Source organism: Gobio gobio (genome assembly GCF_949357685.1).
Source record: "Gobio gobio genome assembly, chromosome: 24".
Taxonomy (NCBI): domain Eukaryota; kingdom Metazoa; phylum Chordata; class Actinopteri; order Cypriniformes; family Gobionidae; genus Gobio; species Gobio gobio.
In genome coordinates, this window is record NC_137120.1 from 27,241,313 (window position 1) to 27,266,860 (window position 25,548).

The window sequence follows — 25,548 nt, forward strand, 5'->3', positions numbered from 1 at the left end:
ACTGAACCGAAACTCTGAACTGTACAGAACTGAACTCTTCGTTCGTGTTCTGAGATTAAACTCAAACATTTGCCCATCCCCTGGATGGGTTCTGGCCAATTAGGCTTCAGGGGTGACTGTGTCTCCACCCCTCCCACAAAATTGGGTTATCTATAGAATTTAGTTTCCTGCTCTTAAGCAGAGAGTAAATTTAGACCTAATTTCTTGCTATAAGGACATGATCAATTCTATAAAGATTTCATTCAGCTCATCTGTTGGATTATACCCATACGAACACACCGGTATCAAACACGATGCTTTTTCATCCACTCATTCAATAGTTACATAATTGCATGAATTGGGAGTAATGTACATGCATAATAGTCACGTGTATCAGTTGTAAACACACTAACAAGCTATGTCGAAGGCTATTTGAACGAAAGTCCAATAATCAGTAATTTGTTATGTAATCAGTATGTAATAGTTTCTGTGAGCTTGCTTGGAGTTTTAGCTGTGTCGTGGAGTTCATTTACCGGTCATTGCAAAAGACAGATCTGGTTGTTTCTTTGTCTTGTGAACACAACGAGTCCTCTGTCCTCTCTAACTGAGTTTGGTCATGAGTCCATAGGAAGTTATCAACAGCTAGTAGCCCCGGGCAGAATCGAGCCCCCATCTCTCTCGTGATCGATGGTCGATTTCCTGGGGTCTGGAGCTGAATTGGGCTTTGTGAAGGGGATGTTAATTTAATCGAATCATTTAGAAGATTCCTTAACTATGTCTGCGTCCATAATTGCTACATTCGTTACATAGACATCAGGAGAATAATGTAACGCTTGGTATTTTAATGTGACATGGTATGACAAGAATATCTATGGCAAGAGCTCTTTTCAGTTGCTGCGTTTTTTTTTTTTACATTTGTTTTCCGCTGTAACAGTATGAAAAAATATACACTGTGCATTTGTGTTCTGTTCTCCTGAATTAATTTACAATATATCCCATAAATAATTAACTGTAATGCACTAAGAATTTCCCGTTCTCTTCAAATCCTCACATGCATGAAAAGTATATGTTACATTATTAATTTAAATGTAATTATATGCTTTCATTTATACATTTTTGTTATAATAAATGATAATATTTCCTTCATCTCAGCTGGGAGACAGATGATAGAAGTGGAGAAGATGCAGCTGGACGCCGTTGTACCTAGATCTCTGCCGGAGACATTTGTCAATGTCAGAGGTTTGACATTTATATTATTCATAATAATATAATATTCATAATATTATAAAATAGCATTAAAACTCAATTACATTATGGACATTAATTTCCCAGATTTGTACTGATCTGTTAGGTGATTTGATGGCAGACAGCATTGATAACTCCATTAAGGAGGACTCGCTGGCAGCACTGATCCGCATGCCCGGCGGGTGTGTGGAGCAGAACCTGGCCAGAATCACACTGCCCCTCATTGCAGCCCATTACTTGGACCGCAGTGCAAACTGGGAGGCTGTGGGAATAAATCGCAGAGAAGAGGCCATCAAATACATACAAAAAGGTGCGATGAGACACAAATAGGGATGACCTGCATTCTTTCAGATATGATTAATATAAATTATTTATATTCTATTTTTATTTATAGGTTATGAAAATCAACTTCATTATCGGAAAGCGGATGACTCGTACCCTCCCTATGCCAAAGAAGGCACCAGCACATGGTATTCATGCCAGCACATCGCTCAAACTACAGCACTATATTGAACATTTCCCATCAGAGTTCATGTGTCTTTATTTCCCTTTCTGTTGGTCAAATGGGGTTTGCTCTTGGGAGCCCCAGTCAGCTCTGAGAATATCAGAAAAGGCCAATGAAATCGCCTTGCATGCCAGGCCACACCCTGTACATACGGGTATATAAGCCGTCCAGCATGCAAGTGCACTTCAGCTTTGTTCTTCGTAGCCAAAGCAGTGCGTCTCATCTGGGAACCGAGAGAAGCATTCCAATCACCTCGTCGCTGCTGGAAATATGGCACGTCCGGCGGTCCTTTCATAGTGCACGGATAAGTGCAAAAGTGTTCCTCAGGGTGCTTCACCAGCCTGCCAAAACGGCTATTCACATCTTTTTATGCCTTTCCATCCTTGTCCCAGTGAATGCAGGTGATGGGCATGATTGCGGTGTTTCCACTCTGAGGCAGTGTTTGTGGGTGGCTTATGCTCTCACTGACCATCAGAGTTGTTGCGGTTGTGGCTCTCTTATTTCTTTAAAAGACAGAGAGCCTTCTCATTTGCTTCCCATCCTGGTCCTTCTACCTCTGGGGGGGTGAAAGGGCAGTGCTTTTGCCGGGTAAATCCCTGCAAACCTCCTATTCTCCAGCGTACTCAGTTGCTCTGATTGAGATTCTGGATGAGTTTGATGCTGCATCACTCGGTGTTGTGTCTCTTGACATTGCTCAATTTGGGGCTCGCAGAGATGATGAGTTATTGCTTGCTGCATTGGAGGGCGGGCTTATGCTTTCAGGTGGCAAATCAACTGCGTTGGCAAATCAACTGCCTAGAGTTGCTGGCTGTGCTATTGGCCCTGAGGTAATCCAGCCTTGTCTCTGTTGTGTGCAGTGTGCGCTTTGCGTGTATATCTGGATCGAACCCAGATTTTCAGACGATCTGCACAGCTCTTTGTCTGCTTTGAGGTGAGCAAAAGGGGAAGGCTGTCTCCAAACTGAGAATGGCCCACTGGATTGTGGATGCCATTTTCTGGGCGTATCAGGCACAAGGTGTGCCATGTCCACTTGGAGTGAGAGCTCTCTCCACTCGCGGTGTTGCTACACCCAACACCTTTGCGAGATTTTATAATCTCCTAATGGAACCAGTTTCGTCTTGAGTTTTCTATAATATCAGGTAAGTCTCGATGAACTGGCTGGGTGTAGTGATTGCATTACTGCCTTTCCTCTCTCCAAGGTGATAACGTACACTCTTAGGTCTAGTTCAGTTCCCCAGGAAGGATGATCTCTAGGCCACCCCTTCATCATTTTAGTATCTTTCTGGTAGATCAACCCCTGTAATCGGGCTGGTGCTTCGTATGTAGTGGTTGCCCTGATGGCCTGCCTCTGTCTCCGGTCATAGTGGGATAGGTAGCCTCCCCCTCTGGTGGAGTTGTGTAGCGTTCCTGTCCCTCTGGGAAAGAAAACGCTTCTTAACGGTAACAACCAGGTGCACGCGGCTATACATTTTTTTTAAGTTAGGCTTGTTACCTTAAAATAATCAGAAGAGGCCCTACAGCTGCAGTTGGTGGTTAGCGCTCCCTGTGGAGACCTGAGACCATTAGACGCTACTTAGGTTCCTCAGAACAAAACTTGAATGTTGGCCAGCTTATATACTTATATGTACAGGGCGTGGCTTGGCATGCAAATTCTGCAGGCCAATTTCACTGGCCTTTTCTGAAATTCTCAGAAGTGATTGGGGCTCCCAAGAGCGAATCTCACATGTCGTTTTGACAAACGCCTCCATTCCCTCCATCAGGGAATGAGGGTTACCATGCATAACCGAGATGGTTCTGTCGATTTCAGGATCACTGCATATGTAGTTAAGGTGTTCTCCATGGCACACTCGTTTATCAGTGTCAACGAGAAGCATCTGTGTGGCCCTCTGCTGTACCTACTCAAGAATAAACAGCGTCCAGATGGATCCTTTCAGGAGAACAATCCTGTCTACGATACCAGTATGACGGTGAGAATTAATAACAGTGATTGCATTAGTTTCATAATAATCTATAAAAGTTGACCACTGTTAAATGAATGCTTTCTCACAGTACTAACCAACACATGTTTTGTGATGCAGGGAGGCCTGCAGGGCTCTGAATCCAGAGTGTCTCTGACCGCATTCGTGCTCATTGCTTTGGCAGAAGCACAAAATACTGTCACCTGCCAAGAGCCAGACCTCGACATACAGGTAACTTCACTCTTTAAAACGGCTAAAAACATCTGAATTAAGTAGTAGTTAAATTAAATTATTAAAAGAGTAGCTATATTAAATAATTAGGACGACAGCTGAATTAAAGAATTAGGGCAATAGCTATGAGCAATAGGATTATAGGACAATAGCTATTAATATGAAATCAATATAATAGAACATTTTATTGTATGAATACATTTTTTTTAGTTAAAAATAAAATAACATTGTTAAAAAATGAAAAATTAAGAATGTTTGTACATTTTCAGGAAAACATTTGCAAGCATCATACAGATTTTACCACACACACACAAAAAAAAAAGTATGCCATTAAAGGTCATAATAGTTCACCCAAAAATAAAAATTCTGTCATCATTTACTCACCAAAGCAAAGCAGATAGAGCAACCATTGACTACCATAGTATTTTTTCCACTACTATGTTGGTCAATGGTTGCTCTATCTGCTTGGTTACAAACATTCTTCAAAATATCTTCTTTTGTGTTCAGCAGAACAAAAACTCATACAGGTTTGGAACAACTTGAGGATGAGTAGATGACAGCATTTTCATTTTTGGGTGAACTATCCCTTTAAATGTACACCCCCCTGAATTCTGAAGGGACCTCCGCCAAGCAGAAAACAGAAACAGTGACCGCCCACTTATTCAGCATTTTTGTATGCTGAATACAATTTATTTTTAATTAAAAAAAACCCCCACAACAACTAGAGATGCATTGATTGCAATTTTCTTGGCTGATTTTCTTTCTAAGAACTATAATTGTAATGTTATTTTCATTAAAAAAAGAACAAAAGTACGCTGAAAAAACTGATTATGGCCGATTAAATTAAGCATAATTAATTTGTGCTAATAATTTAAATTTAGTTTTTTGATTTTAATTTAAAAAAAATTATTTGGTTCTATTGGATTTGCATGTGTTTTTGTTTAAATTGAGATAAAATAAATTGATTGCAACCACTTCGATAAAAAAAAATTGTAAATTCAACTAATTTTTTTCAGTGTAAAATGTCAGTATTAAAATAAGAACAAATAAATAAATTGCAAACAATAGCACAAATAAATGCAATAGAATAAAGAGAGATATGAAATAAACACAACTAAGTTTTTCAGGTGGGTCTAACAGTAGGTTATTATTCATGACAGAAACTACTACAGAAATTAAAGTAATCAAATGTAAAATAACACTGGATAGTCTTCATTGTAAAAATGTAACAAGCTTATTTAATTTAAGATTAAAGTTACAAAAGGTTATTCAGTCAAGAGCAGAGAGGGATTTTCTTTGTCTTTTGTTCTCTGATTAAGATGACAGACGGCAGCAGGAATATTAGGCTGCTGTCACTTTAAGAGTTATTCATGGATCCAATATATTGTTGCACAACATGCATTATCTTATATCTACATTCCAAACTGTTTAACTGAAAACTCGCTAAGACATAATTTTGTATGTATTTTGACATACTTTTGTGTATTGGACTGTTTAAGCGCAGTAATCCACTCATTTGCACCAATGCCAAATTTATTTTTCTGTATATACTAATTATTTGTTAACAACATGTATTCTGTACTTCAATAAGTGCATTGTTTCTACCTTAAATTAATACATTGTTGGCTAATGTACATTTCTGAAATCCATAACTTGGACACTGTCACCTCTGATAACAGACCACTCTAAATTGTAATGTAGACGCATGCATTTTCTGTAAAAAATAAATAAATGTAAATTTAATTGAATTGAATTTTGGTACTTGTGACTCACAAGCTGTTTTAGAGGCGGCTTGTGCGGTCCACTTTATATATATATATCAGAGGTGCGCATGCTTTCAATGTGAGTGTGAAACCTGCAGGAATTAATAAAATGATCCACAATACAAGCACTATAACCGGATCAAATGAGGTGAGTAAGAGGAGGCGGGTTTGCATCACTTTGCCTCTAAAAAAACCCCAAATATAAGTAAATAGACGAAGGTACAACACTGATTCATGTTGTACTTCCAGGCAAAGCAGAACAAATTTATTTTAATAACATACTTTATCTTTAATGGTCCTAATAGTATTTTCTACATTCGATGCAGGCCAAGTCCAGAAAAGCAGCAATGTATATAAGAGAGCAATTCCCCCGGCTGACGAGGCCGTACACAGCGACTATAGCATGCTACGCCTTAGCAGTTTCCAACCACGGCTGCAGCAAGAGCGTGTTGCTAAAATTTGCTTCACCTGGTACTTAACTTTTGAAAACAAAATATTTAAAAATATATTGCTTCCTGTAGTTTCGTCTCTCATCCTTCGTTATTTTCTGTCTACAGATCATACCCACTGGCCAGACTCTGCTAATCATTTCTTCTCACTGGAAGCTACAGGCTACGCATTGTTAGCGCTTATCAAAAGTGGCCACATGGAAGAAGCAGCCGCCCCCTTTCAATGGCTGAGCGAGAAGCGTGGCATTGGTGGAGGGTACGGCTCTACTCAGGTAAAAACATGTGTAAACCTTCACTAATTGTCTTATATTTGTATTTAAGGTACATGGTTATTCATACAATGACTGTTTTTCTCCCATCAGTCCACTATGGTAGTGCTACAGGCCGTTTCTGAGTACCTCGTGAAGAGACCTCCTCCTAACGACCTCAAATTGATGGTGCAGCTCAGTGTTCCCGGTCGCAGTGATGTACGCTGGACCTTCAATCCCAAAGATGCTTATGTGGCACGATCTTCACGGGTGCGTTAGTATATCTTTCAATCTCCCCTCTATGTTTTTGTAGATATATGTGATGTTATTATAGTGCCAAATGTTGAACAAGAACATTATTGTAGCACAAAAATACTATCATGTAATGTGTAATCTAACGTAGAATCTAAACGTAGGCTATAAATAAACTACACCATGGTCGTTATCTGGCTATCACCACAATTGGATAGTCCTTCAACCAATCAGACCACAAGAGGCGTGATAAACGAGCATAAAAACCAAAGAAAAAGAAAGCCTCAAAACCAAGGCAGAAAATAGCCTATTAATTATTCATTATGATGTTTTTGAATGTAAAAACCACGCAAACGTCATAAGTTGACCTCAGACAACAGTATAACAAATTAAAAAAAGCCAGTTCATGACACCTTTAAGATGGTTTTGGTTTTTTCTGGTGTAACCGGCCTTAAGCTGAAAAGATTCACGCACGCATTATTCTTTCGACATTTAGCAGTATAATAACTCCATATATGTATATATATATATATATATACATATATGTATATATATATATATATATATATATATATATATATATATATATATATATATATATATATATATATATATATATATATATATATATATATATATATATATATATATATATATATATATATATATATATATATATATATATATATATATATATATATATATATATATATATAGGAAAAGAATGCTGGGATGAAATACAATAACTTACTCACCTTCATTATCTCTTCCAGGTACCTCTTGACCAGGAATTTACAGTGGCGGCTTCTGGGAGGGGCAAGGGAATTTTGGAGGTGCTAAATGCCCATATCTCCACAAGTACTGAATTATTAAAATACATAACCAAGACATAGAGAAAAGATTGTAACTAAATTGTTACATTTTATGTGTCCCAGGTAGTAACCGTGTACCACCAGCTTTCTAATGTGTACGAGAACAGCACGTGTAACGGCTTTCAGCTGGACGTCTCCATCGCTGAGACTAATGGTATGCTTTCTAGTTTTATATGGAAGCTCATTTCCGCCAGATAATAAAAAACAAAAAAAGGTAATTGCAACGTTTCATCTCAAAATAATTTTTTTCGCAATTGCGAGTTTATATCTTGCAGTTCTGACTTTTCTTCTCAGAGCTATCAGAAATGTCCTACTTCCCACTTTTGAAGTTGTAATTACGAGCTTGTTGCATTCAAGTGCTTTGTTGTCGGAAAGAACAGGAGTCATGGAGGACACCAGGTTTATTTTTGCTTAGTTGTTGGGAAAATCTTAATAAAGTCAAAATGATATTTAGCATCCCATTCATTGACAACCATATAAATATTCACAGCACTATCTACATAGCTTGCTGGGAATTCTGGAATTTCCGTCAAATGCAGGCTATTTTTGCTGTGGATAAAACATGCTTCAAATGGTTATTCATATAAATATGCACTAATTTAATCACAAGGCAAGACAATGTAGCTGTTGTGAATAAACTGATAAAGAATAGCAGTCACAGCAGCAATTGTTCTCTCTTCCGACATGTTTACATTTTATGGTATTCCCAACTAGGGAACTTGGGTATAAAAATTATCCACAAGCTTCCCAGTGGTAAATATGACTTCAAAGCAAAGCATTCAGAGCATACATGTCCATTTTTTAACTAGGAAACTCATATTTAGAATAATTCTGAAAGCATGTGAAGGCAGCATAAGAATAAGCACTAAAATAAAGTGTTATCTGCAATTATATCAGTTAATGAAAAATTTGTTTTATACTGTAAATTTATATTCAATCAGTAAAAAACCATAGCTAACTTTTAATTTTTTTTATTTTTTTTTACACTGTACACATAGCATACGCATTTTCATTTTCATCACTCTTTGGTCCATTTCAGAAAAAACCCCACCGGATGTAGAAAAGTCCTACAGACTCAATATCAGTGTGAGGTGAGCACTTTATATATATATATATATATATATATATATTATATATATATATATATATATATATATATATATATATATATATATATATATATATATAGGTAGATATCTTATTTTTTGCCAGGATAGATTATTGCGGTACCCAAAATTCTCTCCTTTGCATCCCCAAAGGTCTCTGGAGGGACAGCAAGTGAGGATGGTGATTCTGGACATCGGCCTGCCCACCGGCTTTGAGCCTGAAAACTCAGATTTAGAGTTGGTAAGACCAACGACATAATGTGGCATTACATTAGCGATAGCTGCTAATCCTGTTGTAAGCTGTGTTGTAGCCTACCTAGACAGCATTTTAAGGCATCACATGTGCACTCCAGACATGAAAGCTCTAATTTTGGCCAAATTTAGCAGCATTACATGTATCTATTATGGAGCATACAATCCCATAATGGATTGCGACAAGCTACATCCAAGATGGCTAAAAAAAATCTTCATGAGAAAAAGTTGATGTTGATTTAAAAATGTTTGGATTTTTTTCCATTCAACACACCAGTGGGCTTTTCTACCCAACATGTTTGTGAGCTTTGTATTTTTTTTCATGCCAAAAGTATTGTGCTTTTAGCTTAGCAACATGCTAATGCTGAACTCAATTGGAATCAATTGTGAGTTGAGTCTATTTGTGTTGCTCGCAGTGTTTCTGATTATAAAGAGTGCTTCAAATCTGCCACCTTGACAGTTAGGATGCTAACGATGTAGGCATCTACCTACGTAGACGGTACGCAGTAAGGCAAATCATTAGGTCATAGAAGTGATAATGTCAGGGTTGATTTTTCAGCTTGAAAATTCAGTGGACCGCTACATTAACAACTTCAAAGTGGTGGACAACCTGAGTGACAGAGGATCCCTCATAATTCACTTGTTTAAGGTAATTTAACCACTCTAAAAGTTCATACTTGTTTAACATGATGTAAATGAAGGTTGAATATGTGTCTTTGTATGATTGACCCGGACAGGTGTCCAGTACTGAAACAGATATGATCTCATTCAGACTGCATCAGAAATTTAAAGTGGGGCTCCTTCAACCTTCCACTGTCACAGTTTACCAGTACTACAACAAAGGTTCGTACAAACAAAGGTTTGTGAAGTTATGCTTTTCTGAGCAACCGAATATGCTATCAATTCCATAGCGATGCATTAGCAAACATTAGGGAGACCTTGCTATTCACACAGAATGCATTTTTGCAGGTAAATATGCGAAAAGGCAGGGTAATGGAAGGAAGAAAAAAAAAACAAGGTCTAGAGACAAGTATTTGCCCCTTACCCAAGTGCTTAAAGCACCTGTACGCTGTAACCGTCTCCCTATCCACTCCTTGTGAGACAGGCTACAAGATAATTTTGAGGGAGGGACTCACAGACCAAACTGGTTTTAAGAATATAAAGAGTGTAAACAGCTCAAAGATAAACCTCAACACACCAATAGAATGCTTTCAATTTATATCAGATGACTCATACAAGTATAGACACCACCCAGCAAACACTCAATATACAATAATATAAACCCCAAAGATTCACAGAGAAACCAGACTGTCATTGATGGGTAGCAATAGTAAAAAGAACTGATAATATTAGTTCTTCATTGTCCTGTGATTCAGAGTTCATCCAATGGTTTGTGCCTTAGCATCATTTGTTCCATTTGCAGTGATGGAGAGGAATAGAATATTAGTCCCATGACAGAGGTGAAGCTGCAATTAGTAACCATCCACAATGGCTCCAAATCCCAATTGAATGCAGTTTGGCTTGGATGCCCCTGTCCATTTGGAATTCATGTCCCTATTCGAACTTCAATCTTGAGCCCCATTGACAAAAGGACAATAGATGATACTCAAAAAGTCCTTCTACAAACAAAACATACAAACTAGCATTAGCACGCTGGCTTCAAAACAAACAACAACCATAAAACCCAACAAACTAAATACAGCTTACACAAGAAATAACCACAGATGACATAAATCAGACAAAGATAATCACTTACATGATTGAGCTTAAAACAATAGTTTCTCAACCTGGACTCTTAACAGATTGGGTGAACTAGGAGAGAAGAACCATACTTCCCTCTCCACACCATAACCTGACTTCTTCTCCCACATAGCTATATACAAAGGAGTATGACCCATAGAGCCCCCTACTGCAGAGTAGTGGTACTACAAAAAAAACAGTAACCAAACTTTGGGTGGTTACATATCTCCCTCCTCATTAGAAGAAATAACATACCCATGACATGGCTTCAAATGTTGCACGTGATATGTGTCAATAATATCTGGAACAGATACCAGGGAGACTTGATAATTCACCGGACCCAACTTCTTTACAATTTTAGCAGGACCTTTCCACTTAGGAGATAGTTTTGCCATGAAACCGTCATCTGCTTTGGATAAGGGATGCGTTCGTATCCACACTACGTCGCCAACCTGAAATTGTATTGGTTTGTGACGTTGGTCGTAGTATTTTTTCTGCTTAATCTGGGCTCGTTCAACATTCTCCTTCACCAAGCTGACTAGTTCCTTCTGCCGTTCCAATATAGGGTAAACTGGACTGTTAGGATCATCTGACTGCCACCGGAATTCGCCCAACCATTTATCCCACTGTCGATGCTGATCCTCAACATAGGAAGCAATCATTGTTTTTAAGTTTCTGTTGACTCTGTCTGTCAAGTTTGTTTGCGGATGGTAGGCAGTGGTCAATTTTTGAATTACCCCCCACTGTTTGCAGACACTGTCGATGAGATGGGAGGTAAACTGAGTACCCCTATCTGACACAAGGTAGGTTGGTATTCCCCATCTAGTAAAGATCTCATCTATTAAGATTTTGGCAATGTGAGATGCTCTGGCAGTTCTCAAAGGAAATAACTCTACCCACTTGGTGAAATAGTCAACGACAACCAGAAGATACTCGTGTTGTTTATTGCTCTTCGGGAAAGGCCCCATAAGGTCCACTCCCAACATAAATCCAGGTTCAACTATAGGAGTACTTTGTAACAAACCTGATGTCTTAGTCATAGATGGTTTGTATTTTTGACAGGTTTGACATTCTTTACAGTACTTCCATACATCCGCCCTGATGCTAGGCCAGTACACAGTTTCAAGTAGCCTAAGTAGAGTTTTAAGCTTTCCCAAATGTCCACTCAGAGGGTTATCATGAGCATACTGCAGGAAGGGTTGCCGTAGTGCCGAAGGAATGATCAATTTGAGTTTTTGCCCTTTTTTACCATCAGGTACGCTGCGAAATAGAAACCCATTCTCCACAACATAATGAACTCTGGTCATGTCACAAATATTTTGTTTCTCTGCTTTAGAGAGTAGTTCTTGAATCTCAACATCGCTGTTTTGAGCTGTAGCAATTTGGGAGAGATCAGCTGGTAGGTTGCATGGTGGGGAAATAGTTTTGTTTGCAGTGGCAATGAGTAACGTGTCCTGAAGAGTATTATGGCTTCTTGATAACACGTCAGGTACAACATTACACTGACCCTTCCGATACCTCACTGTGAAATGAAACCCTTGCAATCTTATGGTCCATCGTATGAGACGTGATGAAGGTTTTGGATGTTGGAATGCCCATGTTAGAGCTGCATGATCTGTAACTACCTCAAACGTCTGTCCTTCCAGATACTGCCTCCATTTCTCCACGGCCCAAACTACTGCCAAGCATTCCTTTTCCGGCACAGAATAAGCTTTCTCTGCTCCTCTCAACAACCGGGATGCATAGGCGATAACATGTTCTTCTCCCTCCACCTCTTGGGTAAGAACAGCTCCTAACCCAATATCGCTTGCATCAGTTTGCACTCTGAAAGGCTTACCGAAATCAGGGGTGATCAAAATTGGAGCTTGCACCAGATCTTGTTTTATGGAGTTAAATGCTTGCTGACATTGTTCAGTCCACTCCCATGTGGCATTCTTTTTTTTTAGAGCATGCAATGGAGCTGCCTTTTCGGAAAACTGGGGTATGAAGCGATGATACCAACCAGCTAAACCTAGGAACCTTTGAACTTCTTTGATGGATCTTGGTATGGGAAATGATTCGACTGCTGAGACTTTGGATGGATCAGTCTTTACTCCTTCGTGTGTCACAATGTGTCCCAGAAATGATAGTGATTTCTGGATAAGGTTGCATTTCTTTAGATTGAGGGTGAGACCAGCGTTATGGAGACAAGTGAAAACTTGTTGGAGATGCTGAAGATGTTCTGAAATGTTTTTGGAGTAAACCACAATATCATCGATGTATACCATACAGCACTTTCCTTTCACCTCATGTAATACCTGTTCCATCAGCCGTTGGAAGGATGCTGCTGCATTTTTCAGGCCGAAAGGTAAACAAAGAAATTCATATAGCCCATTAGATGTTACAAAGGCTGTTTTTTGAATACTTTCTGCATCCATTTCCAACTGCCAATATCCACTTTTCAAGTCTAGGGTGCTGAAAACTGTTGCTCCATGGAGAGATTCGAGGATATCCTGAATTTGAGGCATGGGATAAGCATCCAGATGCGTCTTGCTGTTAAGACCTCGATAATCTTCACAGAATCTAGAACTCCCATCCTTCTTTTGAACTATAACCACAGGTGATGCCCAAGGTGAAGTAGATGGTTGGATAATTCCTTTGTCTAATAGTTCTTGCACTTGAGATTCGATGAATTGCTGCTTTGGTAGTGAAACTTTGTAAGCACGTTTTCTTGTTGGAATCTCATCTACAGTTATGATACAGTGTTTTATACGGTTGGTTCGACCAATTTGCCGGGTACACACAGTAGGCCATCTTAACATGAGATCCTCTACCTCTTTTTGAGTAGGGAGATCTGTGTCTGATCCTTGGGCTAAACTGTGAATCTGCTGACAGGCTTCTTCATCACAATTAGATCCCGGAAGAGCGAGACAGAAATATGAAGAGGGTTGAACATCATGTTGTTGGAAAGGAAACGTTTTTGTTTCAGAAATTGCAGGCATGCAATATTGGGCTTTGTGGAAATCCAAAACCATCTTGGATTCTAACAGAAAGTCAATTCCCAGAATAACTGGTATTGTTAGATCAGCATCTTTCATGATATACAAATTTACATCCACACACTGTCCTTGAACTTCACATCTCCAACTGACCTTGCCCAGGGAGTTCTGTCTCAGTCCATTGGCCAGCAGGAACGATTGACCTCCACTAGGTTGACACTCCTCATGACGATTTAACCGTTTCCATAAAGATTCTTGAATTAGGGAAAAGGTGCTTCCTGTGTCAACAATGGCAATGATATAACTGTCTCTGAGAATTATGGGAAGGGTGATGTTCTTATAGGCATGAAGGTCTGGACTCTGGTCCAGTAGCACAAATCTGTTGCCAGCCTGTGGTAATTTCCGCTGAGGTTCTTGAACAGGTGCCATTTTCTTTTTCTGTTCCTCCCCATTGACCTGACTCCAATACCTTTTGGACTCATCAAAGTCTCGCTCAATTTGTGTCCCAATCCTGACCAATTCTCCCACGTCTTTAACAGCTCCTCGTAACAAACTGGCCAGCCGTGGGTTACAGTTTCTTAGAATTGCCTGAACCACTTCTCTCTCAGACATATCCTTTTTCCATCGCAAGCACAATGCACGATACTGGAATGCAAAGTCTCTGAGGCTTTCCTTGGCCCCTTGCTTCCTTTCTAGCAGTTTCCTAGCTGCTACATCCTTGTAGTCCTCACTTAAAAAGGAGTGCAGGAATCTCTCCTTAAACTGTTTCCAGTTGATCACATTTCTCCTTTCTGCCATCCACCAATCCTTTGCAGTTCCTTTTAGTACAGCCGAGAGTGAGGCCAGGATTTCGTCATCACTGAGGGGTCGAACAACAAAGTATTCCTCACACCTCTCGATGAACAACACTGGATCATCATTAAGGGTATTGCTAAAACTGGGGAAATCAAGTTTTACAGGAGGGTTATACTGAACTAAAGTTTGGTTGTTAATATGGCTGGGTTGTAGGTTACATGTCACGTTACTAGACGGAGAATGAGTTTTACTAGACTGTGGATTAGTTTCCAGTATTTTTGGGGTAGATGAAGACATTCTCTGTGCTTGAAATTTTTGCTCCCATTGCCGATCTCTTCTTTTCAAACAATCTACCATTGTCTGTCCCAAATCCTTAACTAATATTTCCAACTGAAGTTTAACCCTCTCACACTCCCGTTGAACATGATACGTCATTCTATCTTCTATTTTTTTACATTGTTTGTCAAAAGTATCCCAAGAAACTTGGTCACCCACCACCTGTTTGATGTCGGCCATATGACTTTCTAATGTCACAATACGTTCATTCAGGGATGTAACTGATGAATAAGGATTGTGGTCTTCCTCTTCATCCATTTCTAATGGTGGTGGAGGAAGGACAAGAGGATCATCCTCAAGAACCCCACCCATAACTTTTTCATTTTCCTCATCAGAGTCGAGGTACAGATCGCTGAAGGTGTTTATCAACTCTTTCATCGGTTCTCTTCTGACAATGAAAGGATCAGAGGTGAAATCTGCACCAGATACAGCCTCCTCCCCATCCATGGCAGATGACGGTTGGATTGCTCTAAGTTACCAAAACCACTAATTAAAAATCCTGATGGCCTGTGGGTCCCTGTTCGGGCGCCATTTTGTAACCGTCTCCCTATCCACTCCTTGTGAGACAGGCTACAAGATAATTTTGAGGGAGGGACTCACAGACCAAACTGGTTTTAAGAATATAAAGAGTGTAAACAGCTCAAAGATAAACCTCAACACACCAATAGAATGCTTTCAATTTATATCAGATGACTCATACAAGTATAGACACCACCCAGCAAACACTCAATATACAATAATATAAACCCCAAAGATTCACAGAGAAACCAGACTGTCATTGATGGGTAGCAATAGTAAAAAGAACTGATAATATTAGTTCTTCATTGTCCTGTGATTCAGAGTTCATCCAATGGTTTGTGCCTTAGCATCATTTGTTCCATTTGCAGTGATGGAGAGGAATAGAATATTAGTCCCATGACAGAGGTGAAGCTGCAATTAGTAACCATCCACAATGGCTCCAAATCCCAATTGAATGCAGTTTGGCTTGGATGCCCCTGTCCATTTGGAATTCATGTCCCTATTCGAACTTCAATCTTGAGCCCCATTGACAAAAGGACAATAGATGATACTCAAAAAGTCCTTCTACAAACAAAACATACAAACTAGCATTAGCACGCTGGCTTCAAAACAAACAACAACCATAAAACCCAACAAACTAAATACAGCTTACACAAGAAATAACCACAGATGACATAAATCAGACAAAGATAAACACTTACATGATTGAGCTTGAAACAATAGTTTCTCAACCTGGACTCTTAACAGATTGGGTGAACTAGGAGAGAAGAACCATACTTCCCTCTCCACACCATAACCTGACTTCTTCTCCCACATAGCTATATACAAAGGAGTATGACCCATAGAGCCCCCTACTGCAGAGTAGTGGTACTACAAAAAAACAGTAACCAAACTTTGGGTGGTTACAACGCGTTACCTTTCCTCAGTTGTCATTTACTTCTTGTGACCTCTGGAATATTTTACACTCAGCTCCTGTTTTTGCGGACTTCACTGTGTCTGCAGGAGGACACATCTTTTGGATCAACCTCCGCTGAACGTGTTTGTCCTATCAGCCAGGTAAGCAAGGACTCCCGCAGTTAGCTGGGCCGACCAAAGTGGCCCGGCTCTTTTTGAGGTGCCTCTGACGAAGAGCGGGACGTCTATGATGGGAAACTCCTCCATGGACACTCCTACATGTGTGTGCTAAACACATTAAACATTGCTGGGGAGACCTGGACGTTAAGGATATGACCTCATTCGGCATGGGTGACCCCCCACCATCGAGCCCTCTATCGCCAGGCACCTTAAATCGCTCTCAAGGTGGGTCGCTCACCCCTCCCATGGATTGCTTGGGCTGCATCCCTCCGCCAGGCCTATAATAAAGCCTCTGCCTTGAACGTAAGAAACCTCAATGCATCCTTCCTGCTTTCCGATTACCAGACCGAACTCCTGGTCGAGATGGGAGAATAACTGGATAAATGGAGGCCCGTTCTCTGGAAGGAGACGTCACTGGCAATGACCTCGTTCTCCATAATGCCTGTCAAGCTGTCCTAGCTAGAGGGCATTTTTTTTGTCTCTCTCTGTGGCAGGAGAATGTGCACTGTGGCTTAATCTATCTGGCCTCCCCGATAGTGAAAAGTGGTGCATCGCTGGAGCGTGGGTTGAGCCTGGCCATGCTCTCTTTGGTCCTGCCATCGCTTTAATGCAACAGATGCAATGATTCAGACTATTATGAAAGGCTAAATAATTCAGTTTGCCAGAAAAGCCTCACATGTTAGGAGTTATCTTTTCTCACACAGAAGACACTTACATTCTGAAAGACAAGATCTCTACTCTCATCGAGAAGGGGGCGTAGCGAGTGGTACCCCAGCATCACTGCCATCAGGGTTTTCTCCCGTTATTTCCTAATTCCAAAGAAGGACTGGTCTCTTCGTCCTATTCTGAGTGTTAAATCAACATTTGAGAAAATACAATTTCAGAATGTTAACCCATGCCGTTCTCTCTCGTTCAGTAAAATGGAACGATTGGTTCACATCGGCCGATCTGAAGATGCTTTTTTTGCCACATACGCATTTATCCTCCATACCGGAATTTTCTATGTTTCGCCTAACAAGGTGTATGTTATGAATTCACACTTCTTCCGTTCGGGGCTCGCTCTCAGCCAGAGAGCGTTCCGTCTGTGTGTGGAGGCGGGGTTAGCACGTTGAAAAAAAGCAGGGCTCAAAATCCTGACATAGACGATTGGCTGATTAAAGCGATTCAATAGAGAAAGTGATGCAAAACACTTTCAGCTTTTCATCCCTTAGGCTCCCCCACACAAAGCGAAACACATTTCCAAGCAATGTCTCTCTTGTTGGCTTTGTGGAAGCTATATCTTTGGCATATGAATCTAAGGTGGAGTGCAGCCACCAGTGGGCCTCAGAGCACACTCCACTAGGGGTATGGCTGCCTCTTGGGCTCTGTTTAAAGGGGCTTCCTTGTTGGACATATGTGCCTCTGCAAGCTGGGCCTCTCCCCATATGTTTTTCAGAAACTACCGGCTCAATGTCACCAGGACCCCGGTAGTTCATTCTGTCCTGGGTGTGGGCTCTTCGTAGCCTTGTGCTAGGCCCTCTACCCCTCTTTAAGCTTGGGCTGTCTAGCCCACCTTATTTATGTCACTAGCATGTTATTTGTACCCTCACCTGGCACCATAAAATGATCATTATGGGTGTTGTTTATTCATTAAAGGATTAGTTCACTTTTAAATAAACTTTTGCTGATAATTTACTCACCCCCATGTCATCCAAGATGTCCATGTCTTTCTTTCTGCAGTCGAAAAGAAATTAAGATTTTTGATGAAAACATTCCAGGATTTTTCTCCATATAATGGACTTCAATGGGCTCCAAACGGTTCAAGGTCCAAATGAAGTTTCAGTACAGCTTCAAAGGGCTTTAAACGATACCAGACGATGAATAAGGGTCTTATCTAGCGAAACGATCAGTTTCTGCGAGAAACCGAGCAGTATGCTATTATTTTACCTCTTATCAGACGAACGTGATCATCTGAGCTCAGCCATAACTTCCGCTAAGTGAGGTCAAAATACGAGCGTGGTCATAGATATATCGATTGTAGATGCCTATTGATCCGTGCAAGCGCTAATGAGGTATCTAAGTATACATCTTTGACCACGCTCGTATTTTGACCTCACTTAGCGGAAGTTATGGCGGAGCTCAGAGATGATCATGTTCATCTGATAAGAGGTAAAATAATAGCATAAATACTGCTCGTTTTCTCTTCGTTTTTTTTACTTAGCATCAAGACATTTTCAAAAAGCTGCCAGTCAGCACCATAATTTTTTGATAATTTTCACAAAACTTTCACAACCCTGAGAATAATTTGTTGAATGAATATCTGAACATGCAATATATCAAAAGAAAGAACAGTCTTTTCTTTAAACAACAACAACAACACATTTTATTCTAGCTTATTCTAACAAAAAGCTGAGAAATTTGAATTTTAGTCAAAGACTTTGTCCGGATCACTTCCATCAACACCCCCAAAGCTTGGATTTTAGTAAATCATGGCCACATTGTACCAATTCATTCCCTCATTTTAATTTAGTTAAATCGTGGTCACAATATTTTTTTCCTTGCATGTCCTGCACAAGGCTCCATACAATGCTAACTAATGTTGTGATAATGATTACGGTCTTTGTTCTGTCAGATAAGCGTTGTAGCAGATTCTACTCGCCTCCTGAAGACCAACAGCAGCTCGATCAGATCTGCAAAGACGGCGTGTGCCGCTGCTCACTGGGTCAGTTCAGAAGGACTATCTTTTGTGTTTTCAATCAACTTCATACCTTTAACCAGTTATAAAGTAAACCAGAAAACTTTCTTTCATAGGTGACTGTTGTGTAATGAAAGAAGACTCCTTGTCTTTTGGGAAAGAACAGAGAAAGACTGCTGTGTGCAATGGATTACATCATGGTGAATGTTTCTTCTGTCTTTTTGGTGGGAATACATCATGATGTCACCATCTTCTCAATAAATGTGTCTTTTCTTCAGCCTACAGAGTCAAACTGATCAGCGCCAGCAAGAGTCACTATGACCAGTATGAGATGGAGATTGTGCAGGTTATCAAAGAGGGTACGTCTACTACACTTTTAAAGGGGACCAATTATGCAAAGTCTTGATTTTGTTTTTGGGGTCTACTAGAAAGGTATTTCATACTTAAAAAACACTTTTCCCCCACATATTTGACATTGTTCCCGGTCTGTCAGTAATGCTCTGTTTAGTTCCTGTATCTATAATGCCCCTCCTTTCGAAAAGCACAGTGTTCTCTGATTGGTCAATTGGAACAGTTTTGTGTTTGGAAAACACAGGCGTTTCAGGGAGTTCAGAAACGGTGCGCACTTTGCAGACCTTTTTCAAGCTCAACAGCAACATTACACAATAGAGAAGGTTTAAAATTGACCTTTGACTACCATAGTATTTTTTCCCCTTCTATGGCAGTCAATGGGGCCCGAGATCTGTTTGGTTACCAACATTCATACAAATATCTTCCTTCGTTTTCAGCAGAACAAAAAAACATACAGGTTTGGAACAACTTGATGAGTAAATGATGACAGGGTGTAGTATGTTATCTAACCTGCCATGTACCTCCATACATTTCTGTTTGTGTAGGGACAGAGGAAGGTCTGAACGAGAAGGAAAGAAGAATGTTCCTCTCTCATGCGAGCTGTAGGACAGGGCTTGGTTTGAGAGAGGGTCAGGACTATCTGATCATTGGGCCGATTGCTGATGTCTGGAAAGCAGGAAGCACGACCAACAGGTGAGTAGCATAATAGCGCTGGAAATGTACATGTTAGGGTCTATATTTCACCATTCGCTCATGTTTTCCCTCTCAGGTATGTGTATACGCTGGGTAAAGACACGTGGGTCGAGCGCTGGCCGGCCGAGTTTGAATGCGGTGCTGGATCTGCTCTGCAGCTGAAATGTGACGAACTGAAGAGCTTCGCAACGGCACTGACAGAAAGCGGCTGTCAGTCTTGAGACAAATGCTATTCTTTGAACATACTAATGAATTGTCATAGTTATTGGTTTCAGTCCACAGAAAAAAAAAGTGGCGTAGAAACTCAGTTATTGCTAGTTAATTTCACAATTAATTACTAAGTAATTATAGAAAGTAAAAATAGAGAGACTGAAATATTCATTTAATGCTTAATCTGTACCAGAATGTTGGCAAAAACAAACTAATGCCCTGAGGTCATATCATACTGTATATCATTGATAAAAGTGTTACAAAATTGTGCTATGTTAAATGTCTTTTTTTAAAGAAACGCTATAATACGTGCCTATAGACTGAACACGTGATACGTATGAGGTCACCGTTGTCACAAATTAGTTTTTTTGTACTTTACACAGAGATGATAACGGTATTGTTTTCAAAAACTTGCACTTTGAAACCCTTTTTCAAAAAGAAGAAAAGATAGATATATAAATATTAGTGATTTCAGTGATAGAGTGTTTCACATTACATATAAGACTGCTTCTTGTCTGGTATTAAAAATCAGACCTAATTTAGTGTGGTCTTTAACCCACATGTGTACCTAACATGATCAACAGTTACCATTAGAATCCCTCCACTCTTCTTCAGTGTGACGGAGACACTTAATAGTATTTTCCTACTATTGAAACAGGCTGTTACTGTAATCCATTCCATCTGACACTCACAAGCACAGGCATGCACTCTCAGCGCTCACACTTGACATAAACACACTCATACCATCATTACTGCACTTAAGCTCTTGTGGATTCTCTGATCTTAGAGATCTGAGAGGTACATACGTGCTCAGAGTCCAAAGCTTCTCATATAAAAAGATCACCAGATACGCTTTACATCAGTGAACTATACATATGTAAGGACCTCGAATAATTATTTAATTTGTTTCATGTCTTTGTTTATTGTAGATATTTTGCACTAATATAATGTAGAGGATAAATATTGAAAGTCCCAGAAATGATGTATACTGTTGGGGGCGCTGTGAAAAGAAAAGAGTAGTGGGTAAAAAGGGAAAAGAAGAAGCCCAGTTAACACATGTTGTTGTTCATGTTAAAACTTTCAGCCCCAGAATCTGTCACAGAAAACAAAAGAGAAAAACAACCGGGGCAAATAAATCTACAGAAAAGAAAAGCTGTCGTTGTTATTGTCCAAGGGGGCAACATAAAATTGGTGTTTCTGCTCGGTTGTGACAGATTTCGGGAGGAAGAGAGCAGCAAGTGCGGAGTGGCGAGTGAGTGATGAAACGAGCCGCGAGTGCAGTGCGAGCTGAGAACGAGCCGCGAATCACGGAGAGAGTGGGCTTTGAAACGGCGGAAAAACAACTGCAAACGTGAGTTAATCTGTTCATTGAGTGGCCATAATGTTTCCTGTGTGGGAAGCTACACTGGATGAAATAGAGGGTAAATTACTCGAGTTATCTGCTTCGCAACTGAGAGATTTGTGTGAAATGTTAATGCTAAATGTGAGGGAGGATGAGACACACACGCCTCGTGCGCTGAGAAGACGTATTCTGCAGTATTTAGAGGGAGATGATGTTGTTTCACTTGAAGATGAAGGACTATGTTATTAGATACAAAGGGAAAAATTGACAGTTTGATAAATGTTGACGAAGAGAAAACCGAGAGATCATCCAGTGCAGGAGATGAAGAAACCAACGAGGGGCAGCGAAAAGTTGACCTGGAGGACCACTCTGTGGGCGTTAGTGGAATTGCATCAGAAAAGCCTGTGATAATCACTGCAACAGAATCAGTACGTGCCAGAACAGACCGGAAAAATGCCAAATTCATCAGTTTCAGGAGAAAATGTCACACTAGTGCATCCAGTGTACAAAAAAGAACTAAAAATAATTGGACAAATTGGTGAACCTGGCCAGAGAGACAAATTAAACTTTACCAGCCTGGACAGCCTGGACTTCACAGGGCATTCAAAAGGGGTTATGATGAGGGAGAAATTGTTGAGGCAGTCATTCAAGCCATCATCCCAGGTGTCAATTTGAGAAGTTATCTGGAGAGTAGAACAAACTTAACATTGCCTGTCCTTAAACAAATTCTCAGAGCACATTTTATAGAAAAGGATCCAACTGAATTGTATCACTCACTCACACGTGCAGTTCAAGAACCCAAAGAAACGCCTATCCAGTTCTTAGTTCGAGCCATGGATCTCAGACAGAGGGTTTTGTCAGCATCTGAAAATGTAAAGACAGGATTAAGATATAATTATGAACTAATCCAGAATCAGTTTTTGCAGACAGTTATGACTGGCCTTCATGATGACAGCATACGCACAGATCTAAAACCCTACCTGGAAAACCCATGCGTAGAAGATGAAGTGCTTTTGGAGAAAATGAACATGTCATATAGTCTGGAGCTTGAACGAAAATCAAAGTTCTCAACCACTCGACCAAAAATAGCCAAGGTGGCCACAGTTATGGAGGATGAACAGGCACATGCTGAACAAGATAAAGGTGTCATTATAAAAAAAGAGAAAGCTCCAAAGCCTAACAACCTGATGGAAAAGCTTGATGCACGAGACAAAGTGATTTGTGAAGCAATCCAGAGCCTTACGTCTCAAGTAGCGAGCCTTGCTCAAACATCACGGCCTCAGACAATCAGAAACAGTAACCAGAGATTCACTCGAAATCAATTTCCACCTGTTCGAGCAAGCACCAGGCGCTGTACCCAATGTGAGCAGTCTAACCCAGAGGGAAGATGTGAACACTGCTACAAGTGTGGCAGCAGTGAGCACTGGGCAGCGGGTTGTCGGAAACGAACTGTAACCAATGTAACGTCAAGTAAGATTGAGATTACATCAGACATCATTGAAAGCTTACCAAGAGCTTGCTTATCTGAAGCACCATGGTCAAACAAACAGGAGAAAACAGCCAGTTTGGTGGGACGCAGATGCTTGGTGCAGTGCTCTCTTGGAGGTGTTAATACATCAGTGCTTTGGGACACGGGGTCACAGGTTTCAATCGTGGGCTCGGAGTGGAAGAAAAGACATCTCCCTGACACAGAGGTGAGACCAGTGAGAGAGCTACTTGAAGAGGGAGAACTCAACCTGACAGCGGCGAATGGGACGAGCATACCATATGAAGGCTGGATGGAAGTGGAGTTTTGTCTGTCTGGAAACACTGAGATTGAAGGAGGGGGCACACACCTGCTGGCACCAATTCTCATTGCATCCAGTGAATTGGAGAAACCCATAATCGGCTTTAATGTGATTGAGGAATTGGTCCAAGCTAACGCAGCCCAGCAGATTCCTTTGAGTTTTCTTGTGAACACACTGAGTTCATCTCTGGAAGTTAGCCCTAGGAAAGCAAAAGCCATCCATCAGCTGGAAGTGAAACCACCGCCTCCGTCTGAATCCCAATTTCAGGTATCGCAATGTGACAATGATTCAACTCCAGAGACTCCGCTCAGGGTTCAGGAGAGTGAAGGATGGGACCCTCCAGTGGACCTCAGTCACTTACCGGGGGAACAACAGGAGCGTGTGAGACAGCTGTTGAGAGAGAATAGTGGAGTGTTTGCTAAGGATGACTGGGATACTGGATGTATTCAGGATCTTACAATGGACATTCGTTTGAAAGACAACATCCCTGTCCAAAAGACGTACAATGCAATACCACGACCCCTGTACCAAGAGGTGAAGACCCACATACAGAACTTGCTGAGTCAGGGGTGGATCCAAAAGTCGACATCCTCCTATTCCTCGCCGGTAGTGTGCGTGAGAAAGAAGGATGGGAGCTTGCGTCTATGTGTGGACTACCGGCTGCTCAACGAGAAGACATATCCTGACAGGCATCCTATCCCACGAATCCAAGAGATCCTAGAAAATCTCGGGGGGAACTCCTGGTTCACTGTGCTGGACCAGGGTAAAGCCTATCATCAGGGCTTCATTGGTAAAGACAGTAGGGCATACATGGCATTCATAACACCTTGGGGGCTCTACGAGTGGGTACGGATACCTTTTGGCCTCACAAATGCACCTGCCGCTTTCAGAGGTACATGGAAGAGTGTCTAGGAGAGTTAAGGGATGATATCGGTGTTCCCTATCTTGACGACGTGTTAGTCTTCAGCAAGGACTTCGAACAGCACCTAGAGGACTTGAAGAAAGTGCTACAGCGACAGGAGCAGTGTGGTATCAAGCTAAGGCCAAGGAAATGTGACTTTTTTAAGCGAGAAGTCTGCTATGTGGGCCGCATCATCTCTGAACAGGGGTACCCATGAACCCCAAAGAAAAAGAGGCTGTGCAAGCACTAAAGTCGGAAACACCTAGCACTGTTCGTGAGGTGAGGAAGCTCATGTGTTTCCTTGGTTACTACAGATCATACATTTCTGACTTTGCCAGAATAGCCAAGCCTCTATATGAACTGCTGACAAAGCCCAGCATGTGCAAGACGAAAGGCTCAGGAAAAAGAGGGAACTCATCCTCGCAAGCACCTCCATCACAGCCAGTAGAGTGGACAGGGCGACATCAGGAAGCACTGGAGAAACTGATCGCGGAGTTGTCAAACCCACCCATAATGGCATACCCAGACTTTGAAAAGCCATTTGTCCTTCATGTTGATGCATCAGAAGAAGGGCTAGGAGCCGTACTGTACCAACGTCAGGGAGGCAAACTCCGAGTAGTTGGTTATGGGTCTCGGACTCTGACCCCTGCCGAAAGGAACTACAAGCTGCATTCTGGGAAGTTGGAGTTCCTCGAACTCAAATGGGCGATCACAGAGCGTTTCCGGGATTTCCTGTTTCATGCGCCACATTTCACTGTCTACAGTGATAATAACCCGTTGACATATGTCATGAAAACGGCAAAGCTCAATGCAGCGGGGCAACGGTGGGTTTCTGAGCTGGCAGACTACCGTTTCACTTTGAAATATAGACCAGGAACGGCAAATCGAGATGGAGACTTCTTATCACGGAGATCAGTGCCCATTGAAGTCACAGTCAGAGAGTGTACTCAGGAATGTGAGCCAGAAGTGCTGGGATCAATTGGGGAAGTCCTAAAAGCACAATGACGTGAGGAAGTGGACTGGATATCTGCAATCACTTGCAACATAGATGTCTTACCAGAGGAGCTGAAGGGTGGATCAGAGACCTGTCAACGGCTAACACCGCAGGATATAAGGAGTGCCCAGCTGAGTGATCCAGTCATCAGCCGAGTACTTGATCTGAAACAGAAACAAATCAATCTCAAACACAAAGAAAAATTGAGGGAACCGGAAGCTGTGAGACGACTCTTACGAGAATGGCATCGCCTGCAGATTAATGAGGAAGGTATCCTGCAAAGAAAAATAATGA

General features: G+C 40.9%; 1 protein-coding gene across 2 annotated transcripts in view; it reads left to right on the forward strand.

Annotated features, from left to right (window-relative positions):
• Positions 1-25,442, forward strand: part of LOC307121082 (complement C3-like) — a 54,792-nt gene extending 29,350 nt beyond the window's left edge. Inside the window, exons 23-42 of one of the 2 annotated variants that reach the window (XM_079808493.1) lie at positions 1,132-1,218; positions 1,331-1,534; positions 1,619-1,694; positions 3,537-3,696; positions 3,808-3,918; positions 6,008-6,152; positions 6,239-6,402; positions 6,493-6,648; positions 7,404-7,463; positions 7,566-7,656; positions 8,542-8,593; positions 8,762-8,849; positions 9,420-9,509; positions 9,598-9,703; positions 18,914-19,003; positions 19,093-19,176; positions 19,255-19,335; positions 19,873-20,020; positions 20,097-20,230; positions 21,445-25,442. In XM_079808493.1, the coding sequence (XP_079664619.1) occupies positions 1,132-1,218; positions 1,331-1,534; positions 1,619-1,694; positions 3,537-3,696; positions 3,808-3,918; positions 6,008-6,152; positions 6,239-6,402; positions 6,493-6,648; positions 7,404-7,463; positions 7,566-7,656; positions 8,542-8,593; positions 8,762-8,849; positions 9,420-9,509; positions 9,598-9,703; positions 18,914-19,003; positions 19,093-19,176; positions 19,255-19,335; positions 19,873-20,020; positions 20,097-20,230; positions 21,445-21,521 (2,204 nt within the window). In that variant the 3' untranslated portion in view covers positions 21,522-25,442. Of the gene's footprint in view, positions 1-1,131; positions 1,219-1,330; positions 1,535-1,618; positions 1,695-3,536; positions 3,697-3,807; positions 3,919-6,007; positions 6,153-6,238; positions 6,403-6,492; positions 6,649-7,403; positions 7,464-7,565; positions 7,657-8,541; positions 8,594-8,761; positions 8,850-9,419; positions 9,510-9,597; positions 9,704-18,913; positions 19,004-19,092; positions 19,177-19,254; positions 19,336-19,872; positions 20,021-20,096; positions 21,374-21,444 lie in introns of those variants that run through there. The other variant, XM_079808494.1, reaches the window with a different exon arrangement.
• Positions 25,443-25,548: the final 106 nt, after the last annotated feature.